This window comes from Macrobrachium nipponense, chromosome 26 (assembly GCF_015104395.2).
Source record: "Macrobrachium nipponense isolate FS-2020 chromosome 26, ASM1510439v2, whole genome shotgun sequence".
Classification (NCBI taxonomy): domain Eukaryota; kingdom Metazoa; phylum Arthropoda; class Malacostraca; order Decapoda; family Palaemonidae; genus Macrobrachium; species Macrobrachium nipponense.
Genome location: NC_087215.1, coordinates 72,846,396 through 72,858,895, shown reverse-complemented (window position 1 = coordinate 72,858,895; position 12,500 = coordinate 72,846,396). Strand labels below are relative to the sequence as shown.

The 12,500-nt window shown below is 36.4% G+C and overlaps 1 protein-coding gene across 1 annotated transcript in view; it reads left to right on the top strand.

Annotated features, from left to right (window-relative positions):
- LOC135200420 (uncharacterized) overlaps nt 1-12,500 on the top strand; it is a 108,786-nt gene that overhangs the window by 88,712 nt on the left and 7,574 nt on the right. The window contains exon 2 of the mRNA XM_064229051.1: nt 9,847-9,918. Coding sequence (XP_064085121.1) covers nt 9,877-9,918 — 42 coding nt within the window. The 5' untranslated portion in view covers nt 9,847-9,876. The remainder of the gene's footprint in view (nt 1-9,846; nt 9,919-12,500) is intronic.

Here is a 12,500-nt window from a genome sequence, read left to right as displayed (position 1 = left end):
GTGTTTACATAATAATAATATGAATGTTAGTCCTATATATAAAAGATTGCTTGCAGGAATGTGATCAGACTAGAGACGCTAAAGATGACATATACAATAAGTATGTAGGCTAAGTTGACATGCCGTCATCTGTGGTCATTCATTTGTTTTGAAACAGTCCAAGCTCCTGCTTGAGACAACTACCCCGACCTATGATTCAAACGGCCTACGTGATCTGTAGCGTGTCTCATTTTGATTGTGTGTTCGTATGAAACTATGTCATTTGTATAGTATGTTCATATGTTCGAACTACTGTCTGTTCCTTCATAACTTGTAACAGAGATGGTAGACGAGCAGAACAGAGTTAGCTATCGTCATTAGAAGACCTGTACCTCTTTACCTAAGCTTTATCATGTAGAGGAATAGGATTAGCCATCATCATTGGCAGAGCGATCAAGCTATCGTTATTAGAAGACTAATTACAATCATATCTGATCTTCAGCATGTAAAACTTCAGAAGAATACATATAGTTTTATATTTCGTGTTTTCTACAAGAACCTCCTCACCATGAGTTTAACACATCGTCGTAATAACCAACAAGATAATACCGACTTCGTAAATGATCTACAAACCCCCAGACACTCCATTGAAGATGGAAGTGCAATACCAACCGACGTAGCGTAAGATTTATCGCTAGTCTAACATTACCTCATAGGGCGCTTATCATACAAGGTACAAGCCCTAATATTGGTGGCCAGCGTACCAGACGAACTCTACAACGTCCTACGAAGAAAAACCAGAATAATAAATCATGTATCATAAGAAGTCAACGACGACTGGAAGCAGCAGATTCTTCAAGCAACCTAGTATCATCGTTAGTGAGCGACTTCAGAAAACAATAAGAACTCTTCAACGACGACGAAAGCAACAGATTCTTCAACCAACTTAGTATCATCGTTTAGTGAATAACTTCAAGAAACAAAACCGACGTGTCCTTTTCTACGGCAACGGAAACTTCGTCTCTCAATTAGAATCATCAAGAAAACATCGTTAGTGAGCGTTTCCGGCACTGCAAGAAACAACCGAACTCGTCTGCAGCATCGGATTTTCAAGGCTTCGAATCATCGAAACAACGCGCACGGGGGAAACTGAAGCCAAACCAGGTCATCCGCTAAATAGAGAAGGAGGACCAAGGCCGTGTGTCGTTATCGGAACACCGTGACTTCCCACAAAAGCAAGCTAAGTACAATTTTTATTCATTTGGATAACTTTGAGTGGTTTCCTTTGCAGGTCGAATTTCGTTATTCCTGTGGCTGAAGTTACGAGACATTCTTAATCTTACTTTTTTACAGAAATTATCAACATCATTGAGATTTCGCTACTGCGAGTTTTATCTTTGAGTGTCTGTTTCCAGAAGTTCTACTGAAATATCATAATCATATACTATGTTAATTTTATCATTTTGGGTGATTATTAATCCCTTACGTAACAAATCATATTAAACAGTGAATATGCGTTTACTCAGTGGACGTCTGTATTTATACATAGCATGGATAGGGTCGTTAAGCACCGTAGTGATTAGAAAAAACACACAAAAAAAACAAGTGGAACACCGTACAAATCTATATAAATTAGAGGTAACACTATTTCGGGTCATGACAATAAATGCTCCTTTGACAAAGTCCCGCTCGCAAGTTTTCCGCCTGAGTTTTTGAGTTTATAAAATATCGAACCTCAATGACTCAACTTAACTTTAAAAATATGGCTTGGATTGCAAGAAATAACATGTCTGTAAAAACTTTCATCAGGCTAAATGCGCTGACCAGGATCCCTCACTATTTCAAATTTTAGCAAAGAATGAAGTACAAACAGTTAATATTGAATGCAGTAGTGATAACTTGTCTTATTAGTAATCGCTCAGTTCCTAATAGTTCGTCATTCATTGCTTTATACGTAACCAGCAACATAATGCAAAAACACACAATACGTTTGCCGATGGTAATAAAGAGAAGGATCTTAATTATTACAAAAAAAAAAATAGAAACAGTAGCCCGTTTCAGAATCAAACAAGCAAACTCGGTGACTGTGTCACCTAGTCAAGCGGTCAAGGTCAGTCAAAAACTGCCGAAGTTTTCCAAAGTTTTCAAAGCATAGCAAATTCCATACAATAAGCGACTCTAGCAGAGTGGGGAAAAGCGATGTTGGTTCATACATACCGATATCTTTTTGAATTAAAAGGATTTTTCTCCTATGAAACACACTACCGTATAAAGTAATCAGAGCAGGTTTTCGTTTTTTTTTTTTAATACGTAAGTTGATTATAAGTAGTGGTGGATAAAGCCCGACTGTACGCGCCGTAAAAATTAGAATATCTTGTTTATTCCTTTAGTACACGTAATATCCTGTATTACGGACTCACCGTCTGTTGTTCGAACTTCCCTAATGAGAAGTCCGGAATAAGCGAGCGTTTACAGATACCTTCTATAGTTATAAAAAACATTGATCTGTATCTAGTGTAATTGTAAGATTCATCTAGGGGTATACAAAATATTAACTTACATCCTGCAAAATAAGGCGTGTTTATCAAAGGGAAATCCTATAAACCTTCAAAACATATTAAATCCGTTTTGAACAAAAATGAGACAGTTAATCAAATAATAACTTATATAAAGGAACTATACATTTGTCTCATAAATCGTAACATTGTTCAAATGACCCAACAGAATTCTCCCACAACCGCAGTCGCACTTTGCACGCAAAATCTCGAGAAGCATGCACCTCGAATGTCTTAGTGCGTGTAAAAAGACTTTTGCTGGGAAATGAAATTTTAATCCTTCCCGACACTCTGAAATATAAACGATTTCCGCGAACAAAGCCCTAGACAACGGTTGACTCGCTGCAAACAAGTTAATATAGTAATCCACAAAATCTATACATATAAATATCGCATTTCTTTTTATTGTTGCTAACTTTATCCCGCCCAACCAGTCGTGGATGAATCTCTCTGATAATCTATCTAAAGTAATATCAGTAAAGTCAATCAAGCAGAGGTGATTCAGCAGAAATTTTTTTTTATCTTTTACCTGAATACCAGGAGTTTCTCCACTAGCGAGTGATCTCTGGGAAAAACGGATGTAATTTAACACAAAAATACGGTCTAAGGACAAACATAAAGCTATATACGTACCTTCGTATAGACTCTCACTGCAATTTCAAAATAGAGATAAATGACGAAGTTGAAATATTGTTAGTAATAGGAGCCATTAGGAAATCAAATAGCCCATATAATTTTCCCTCAAAAGTCATGCCATAAAAGATCGGACTTGGCGTATCTGCGTAGATTTCTGTCGCTTAAACAAGGAAACGACTCCCGATAGTTTCCAGTGCCATGTAGCACGACATCTTATCTCTGTTAGGTTAGAATAAATTTTTCACCAGCTTGGACTTACTTAAAAAGCTTTTACCAGATACCATTACCTAAGTGATTGTACCTCATACTCCGTTTTCAGCACACTCAGGGGACATTATCAATTTTTTACGTATGCCTCCGGCTTACGTTGCGCCCCAATTACAATATAGTGTTTGGAGACTTTTAGGGGATAACCTACATGCCTATATGGGTGATCTTGTAATCTTTTCTTAATACCTTAGAAGTACATTCACATAAAGTAGAGCTAGTGCTACAGAGACAAAGACAAATATCTCAGAGTAAAATATCTAAAATGTGAGTTTTTTTAAAACCGAACATGTTTATCTAGGTTTTATGTGTCTGGTCAAGGTCTTAAAAGTAGTCCATGGTAAGGGTGGCGGCTATCATAACTTTCCGGTACTTATTAACGTAAAAGGGGGATACAGCACTTTTGCGCTGTATGGGTATTACAATCGTATGTAAATATGTAACTCTTCAATCATGACAGCTCCTTTAACAGATCTTACGAAGAAGAGCGTAGATTTATTATGGTCTGAAAAGCATCAACAGGCGTTCGATATCTTAAAAGCGGAAAATGCAGCTTACCAAACTTAAAAATCCCTGATTTAAATAAGGAATTTTTTTTTATTGCAACAGACGCCTCAGACCAAGGGGTAAGAGGGATACTACTTCAGTAATATGATAAAAACAGTTCTTCCCTATAGCTTTTTATTCACGTAAACTAAAGCCCTCTGAAAGTAAATATGCAGTAATAGGCAAGGAAGGGCTAGGTATCTTTAACACTAGTACATTTTAAGTTCATAATATATGGCTATCCTGATAAAGTCCTTACTGAACATGAGTCCTTTACCGAGTTTTTCAAAGGCTTTAATCACAGTCCAAAGGAACTCGGTGACAAATGATCAATTCATGGTTATTGGAGCCAACGATAAGATATCTACCTGGGAAAGCAAATATCATAGCTGACGCATTATCCCGCAATCCCGCACCATACAGCAAAGAACCATTAATTGGACTAAAAGATATAGAAACATCCGTGCCTATTGTTAAAACCGTATCTAAACAAGAAAATTCCTTAACCCAAGAGATCGCGAGCATTGAATATCGGGTCGGGAGCTCGGAGCGCAGAACTGTTACAAACTGAACAAAGCAAGTGTCAACAGCGATAAGCAAAACAATAAACACCAAACAATAAACACTTCGAAACGGAAAACAGGGTCGTGGCTAGGCAAAAACAATAAACACTTCGAGCAGAAACCCTAAAGCAAAAGTATATTTATAGTATGTGTATCAGAATAATGTAATCAAATGTAATGTTCTATGTAGGTCTGTGACGAGGAAAAACCCGAAGAACACAGCGAGGACTAACGACCAGGTAGTAGTAATAATCCTCTCTCATACCAATCGTCATAAACTGGTTGCATTCCGTCATCCAGGGTTCCTCCTATGTCACAGAAAGCCAAATCACTGTTTTACTGGCCTACAATGCTTACAGATATAAAAAGCACATAAACTGATTGTAACACGTGTCATGAAAACAAGGGACACACTAAGACACCTGTCAGTTAAGGGCCTATCCTGTGCCAAATCAATCCTTGAAAGAATATACGTAGAATTATTAACAGAATTACGAGTCTGACAGAGGGAATAAACACTTCTTAGTGTTAATAGTTCCTTGACACGTTATATAGAATTAATAGCACTAAAAACAAACACGCAATTGAGTGCGTTAGGAATATTTATGAGTGCTAAATCAGTAAATATGGAATTCAAACACATAATAATCTGTGACTCGGGTGGTGTAAATCAATAATAATCTCCTTAACACGTTGTGTGAATTCCTTTCCATTAAGAAAACCAATAATATATTTTATCACCCAGAGTCAATCGTTTTTGGTAGAATACCGGATAATTAAATAGGAAGTGTCAATGTCTTACGAGTTACAACTCGTGATATTGGATCCGAAACTGGATTATAGCGGTTCTCGTGTTTAAATACCTTTATCATTTATATCTTGTATCTATAGAATTGATGCCGCAAGTAGCCTTATACGGTACGCCGCTAGAACACTTTTCCACATATTCAAGCCAACCATTAATTTATCAAATATATATAAAAAAATATATAAATAAATAAATATAAAAAAATAAGATAAATATGGATACAAGTGGAGTCAATATAATACACTCCGTAAGAAGTCGGAAGGGTTACAAATTATAATAAAAAAGGAATCACGATAAAATCAATAACGCTTTAGTAATGACAAATAAGCTAAAAGTTCAAACACATATCCAAAACCTACTGACATATTGTCTGTCCCGGTGATTTATATTCGTAGTCAATGAAAAAAAAAAAATAATAATAATAAATAAATAAATAAATAAATAAAATAAAATAAAAGAGATTTTAAAGTCAGGAAGTCTAGAAGTGAAAATGTTTATCTATGGAATAATCCTATATGAATCTTATACAGGGCTAATAATATATATAGAATTTTTGTATGGAAACCTTTTTCATTAGTTTCAATAAGGAATATTTAATTTAACATAATCATGCAGTTTTCCAACATGAAACTAATATATTGTTCAATTTTGGTACTGTTTTTTTTCAGACATTCTTCTCATGTGGGTCGAGTATTAAAAAAAAACAAAAAATTTATCCTTAAAGTCGTATTTGTTACAGCAAGTAACGTAACTCTTAGCTGGCTGAGAGCAATCTCCTGCCAAGTGACGACGTCATCATTGCCGTATCAGCATTTTTGGTTCCTTTTACCTCAATAATCTGCTTACACAGGCTTCATCTGTGTGTCGTCTCTGCTTGCAAAACAGATTGACTGGAGAAAGGAATGCTAGCCCGAACTTATCTCATGGGCAAGGCAGACGTTAGGTACAAGTGTCTATCGGGTGTGCGCAATGCAACTTTAGCTAAGGAGTTGCAATCATTTTAAAATTAATAAACAAAATAAGAAATAGAATTTCTATAACATCAAAATGAATTAATTTTTTCTGAACCTCATAGACATTTAGAAGTATCAAGATATATGTGAATATTTACTTGCAACATTAGCCTATTACAATTCAAGTAAAACATACATGGGAAAATGTCACATTTTCTTGAAAAACCCAAAGTTTATTTAGAAATTAGTTACATAGTGGGTTTTTTTTCGTTGCATCTCCTACCTATTAATAAAGTTTTTTTAAATTAACCTCAGAGGATGCGCGCGAGAAATTGAATATGAAACTTTTGTAGGGCACATAGGATCAGATTTTTGTTATCACAACTTAATTTCAGTTAGCATAGAGAAATACAGAATCATGATTAATCTTCTCTTTGACTCTTATGTTGCCTGGCAATCTTACAAATAGCTCCGTTTCACACTTCTTTGTCTAGTAACTTACTACCAGTAATATCGAATTTTCTTTGGGATTTGTATTGATATCTGTTTATTTGTTATAATTTATGGATATTTTTACAGTCATCATAGACCTGGATAGGTTCACTCATTATAATGCCATGGATAAAAAAGTTTGTACAGCGGACTCTTTTGAATTCCAAAATATCAGCGAATTCATGTGGGTTAAGTCTGGTCAAATGGCTCTCTCCCTCCCGTATTTGGATGTTGTCTGAATTTACTTTGCCCTTGTGACAAGTATAATTTAACTTGCAGGCTGATTAATGGAACCTGGTTACAGTATCCTGCAGTACGAGAGATTTCACATCGCAACTTCAAAAAATCGTTCGTCGCAGCGGACGACTACAGTCAAGTAACAACCGCCTACAATGTGAAAGGAATTTCATGGACTTCTTCGACCGACACCGTATCCTCGTCGTTAATCTCGACCGACACCGTATCCATCGTTCGTTAATTCGTTTTAATGCGGAATGCTCCGGCGGCTGTCGGAATCGACTACGAAAGGGACATACTTCCGACAATTACGACCCGAAGGATATTCAACTCTACTTTGCTGGCGAAGGACTCGTGCTGGGGATGTTTTTTTATTCATCGCGAACGTAATCGTGTAGCTTAGGATGCTGAGAATAAGTAGACGCTAGAACGTTGGACCCCCCACCCCCAGGCAAATTTTCCCTTGTTTTAACCCTGTGAAATCGGCCGTTTCATTGGGCTATAGGTGGTTGTCTGGAACTGTGTAATGGACGAAAAGTTGTTCGAACGCTAGTTAAAAGTGAAGTAGTATAACCTCGGTCATGTATCCTATATATATAAAGTATCATGTATCCTATATATAATTGATCATAAATAACAGAGTCGAAATATATCTTTGCGTGTACGCAATAGGAATCTCTTATATAAATGATCATAAATAACAGAATCTAAATATATCTTTGCGTGTACGCAATAGGAATCTATTTAAAGTGCACATATATTAATCATAATTTATGTGAATCCATATACATATGTATAAACAAATCAGGTAGCCTATAATCAATCTGTTACCTTTTATCTTACCAATATCTGCAGTTATATATGAGTTAGTATATTGATTAATGAATCAGTCAGCATAAACATTAATAATGTTATCAATTCATATATGAAAATTTTTATCAGTTAAATGTTTTTATCATATTAATCTTCATTCTATGCAATTATCAGAGTACATTAGTATTTTCTGTAGCATATGTATCTTAATGAGATGAAGTGAAAAAACTGTATCATTATATATCACGTGATCACTATTATTTACCAATATCATTGTTTTATATTTTACTACTTGAATCAATTCATGTATACCATGAATTTTTATTTACTTATATATATATATATATATTCACATAGTGTCTGTATCACACTCCTATAAGTCAAATGCAAGTCAAGTTTGAGTAATATTCAGTAGTTGGTTTTTGGTAGCTGACCGAGCTGATGTAAGTGTTACATAATAATATTATGGAATGTTAGTCCATATATATAAAAGATTGCTTGCAGGAATGTGATCAGACTAGAGACGCTAAAGATGACGTATACAATAAGTATGTAGGCTAAGTTGACATGCCGTCATCTGTGGTCATTCATTTGTTTTGAAACAGTCCAAGCTCCCTGCTTGAGACAACTACCCCGACCTATGATTCAAACGGCCTACGTGATCTGTAGCGTGTCTCATTTTGATTGTGTGTTCGTATGAAACTATGTCATTTGTATGTATGTTCATATGTTCGAACTACTGTCTGTTCCTTCATAACTTGTAACAGAGATGGTAGACGAGCAGAACAGAGTTAGTTATCGTCATTAGAAGACCTGTACCTCTTTACCTAAGCTTTATCATGTAGAGGAATAGGATTAGCCATCATCATTGGCAGAAGCGATCAAGCTATCGTTATTAGAAGACTAATTACAATCATATCTGATCTTCAGCATGTAAAACTTCAGAAGAATACATATAGTTTTATATTTCGTGTTTTCTACAAGAACCTCCTCACCATGAGTTTAACACATCGTCGTAATAACCAACAAGATAATACCGACTTCGTAAATGATCTACAAACCCCCAGACACTCCATTGAAGATGGAAGTGCAATACCAACCGACTTAGCGTAAGATTATCGCTAGTCTAACATTACCTCATAGGGCGCCTTATCATACAAGGTACAAGCCCTAATATATGTGTGTGTGAGTAGTATTATACCCATAAAAGAAAAAAAAATAAAAGGAAATACAAAGGAACAGATAAAAAAAAAAGACAGAATCGACACACGAACACAATTTAACTTCTGGTGTTAATAAAAAAAAAGACAGTCACCAAAAGCTGAGACAATAAATCATCGCCAGTGGAACTCAACGAATCCGAGACGTCTGGGGCAAGTATGGCTGACCTATGCCCCAGATCGTGGTGGTGGAGGCATGTCACGGAATATACCGTTGCTGTTATATGGCAGCAATAGTTGCTGTAGCTGCACCAACAGTGTGTGTGCGTGTGTTTGTGTAAGTGAGTGTGTGTGTGTGGCTTTGTATCTATTCCATCTGTTAATCTATAGGTCTAGGTATACCTAACTTTTGTCCAAGGGTCAACGATCAATGAGCCTGTCTAGATGGGGATTGCCTAGGCCTAGGCTGAGAGTGTACGTTTGTGTACATGTGTATGGTTTTATGTCTAATCTCTTCGTTAATTCAATGGTCCTAGTATACTTAAATCTCTCCAAATAGCAAAAGAGAAATGATTAAAAGCTTAGCAAGAAGTGAGGATGTCTAGATGGCCATTGCATAGGCCTAGGCTGAGAGTGTACTTTTGCGTACATGTGTGTGGTGTCATGTCTAATCCCTGTCAAGTGATTATTCTCCATATACTTTTCTACTCTCCAGTTATTGAGAGAGAAGTTATTATAAGTTAAACGTTAGTTAGCAATATCTAAATAGGCACTACTTAGGCCCAGACTTCAGAGAACCAGTGCCTAACCAATTCTTTCATTTTTTTTTTCCCCTAGGCTGGTGGAGTGTGGTTGCGTGACGTCACCATGATGACTTCGTGGAAGGCCGTCATATTAACATTATTATGGGTAAGCTTTACAACCTTTGTTTTGTATCATGCTTTATGCTGCACTTTGTATAGTAACTGTATGCTTTATTTTGCACGTTCATTGTATAGTAACTGTATGCTTTATTTTGCACGTTCTTTGTATGTAACTATATGCTTTCTTGTGCCTGTTCTGTGTATAGTAACTATACTTTATTTTGCACGTTCTTTGATTTGTAAATATACTTCATCTTCCACGTTCTTTTTTTTTATATAAATGTGCTTTGTTTTCAACGTTCAGTGTTTACTGAAAATGCCCTATTTTGCACGATCTCTTCTTTAGTCAATGTGCTTTATTTTCCGTAAATAAGCCTTATTTTCCACATTCTGTATTTTGCGAAATATGCTTTATTTTTCCACATATTTTCTTCAAGTACATTTGCTTTATTTACAACATTCTTTGTCTAGTTAATGTGCTTTATATTCCACGTTCCTTGTTTAGTAGATATGCTTTATTTATCTTCCACGATGTGTGCTTAGTAAAAGTACTTTATTTACCCACATTATTTGTTTCGTGAACATGCTTTATTTGCCACATTATTTTTATGAATATGAATTATATTTCTCGTTCTCTTGTTTAGTGAATATGTATTGTTTTTCTTGTTCTCTTGTTTTGTAAATACCCTATATTTTTCTTTTTTTTCTTTTTTTCGAGAGCGCCGTACAGGTTATATAGTCCTCCAAGCTGCTCTCTGTCCTAAATCAGATGCAATTAAAGACTGGAGAGAGAGAGAGAGAGAGACAGACAGACAGACAGACAGACAGAGATGCCTCGTTTCTCAAAAAATATTTTTCATTAGAAAAAGATTCTAGTGTTTTGTATCAGAGAGACGTTCTCTCTCTCTCTCTCTCTCTCTCTCTCTCTCTCTCTCTCTCTCTCTCTTCGAGACTAAGTGATTGTTCGTCAATCACATACGAAAAGGAAAAAAAAAAAAATCCGGGAAAGGAACCCTTCAGGTTAATGGAACGTGCCTACTAGACTTTGATGAAATGGCTGTAGATAGAAAGCGACCTGGTACATTAAACCAGCTGTTTCGACCGGTGCAAACGAATAGAACGAAATACAAATATTACTCCTGAACGTGCCCTATATCTACTACGTCAGTCATCTGGTCAACTAATGGGCAGAACAAGTAGACCTATTAAAATGGATCATGAACGAACACCAACTAGGTCTAGGGGTCGAATAGTTTACGTGAGTAGCAGGAGAAAATAGTTACTTCTCGAACGAAGCCAAGTTATATCCTTTAAATGCCATATGAACGAACAACAACTAGGTTTAGGGCTCGAATACTTAACATGAGTAGCATGAGGAGAAAAAAAAAAGTCACTTCTTGAACGAAGCCAAGTTATAACCTTAAGATGCCTTATGAACGAACACTAACTAGGTTTAGGGCTCGAACAGTTAACGTGAGTAGCATTAGGAGCAAATAGTTACTTCCTGAACGAAGCCAAGTTATAATCTTAAGTTGCCTTATGAACGAACACCAACTGGGTTTGGGGCTCGAATAGTTAACATGAGTAGCATTAACAGAAAAAAAGTTACTTTTCAACGAAGCCAAGTTATATCCTTAAGATGCTTTATGAACGAGCACCAACTAGGCCAAGGGCTCCAACATGATTAACATTACGAGAAAATAGTTGCTTCTTGAACGAAGCCAAACCATATCCTTAAGGAAGAGTATGACAAACAACATAAAATATATCATAGCAACTTTCGGAATAGTTAACACATACTGAAACACACAAGATTCCTACTGAACGAGCCTACGCAGTACCACTGTCCCACAGCTTAAGTGACTAAATCGCGCGAAAAACACTACGAAGAATGTTTCTCGATGGCCAAAAACACCTCTTGAACGAACCCTCTCCCCACCAGCTCTCTCTCTTTCCCTCCCATACGCCTGCACCAAAAGAGCACCGCAGTGGTGACGATGCTGAAGTCAGCAGTAGTCATACAGCCACGAGTGACCTGAATATGACAGTGGACTATAAAAAGGTGATCTTGGAGAACAATGAGCCGGAGATGAGGATGTTTAACAGACGCACAGACATTCATAGGGAATGACTGATGCGCAGGTGGTCACCGCTCCACCCATCTGGGTCAATGTTTGTTCGAAACAGCAAGCCGAAGCCAGGGCCTTTTTGTTCTAGGCGTGGTTACGGACGCAGGGAATCCGTGTTGGCCGAGTTTTAATGGTCTATTAATGAATGTGTATCGAGAGATTTATGTCTGTGTCGGTCACACACACACGCGCCCACACACACACACGCACACACATACACTATATATATATATATATATATATATATTATATATATATATATATATATGATTATAATAGTCGAATCATTTTTTTTTTCACCCTTGAGTAACCAGGTTAAATATATAGGATGCGTACCACTAAATACGCTCTCTCTCTCTCTCTCTCTCTCTCTCTCTCTCTCTCTCTCTCTCTCTGTGCCTTTATAGTCACACACTCAATCGTATATATTTCATGTGTAAGTATGTATGTAGTATATGTATTTATGAATAGACATGCATACACACATACATACACATAT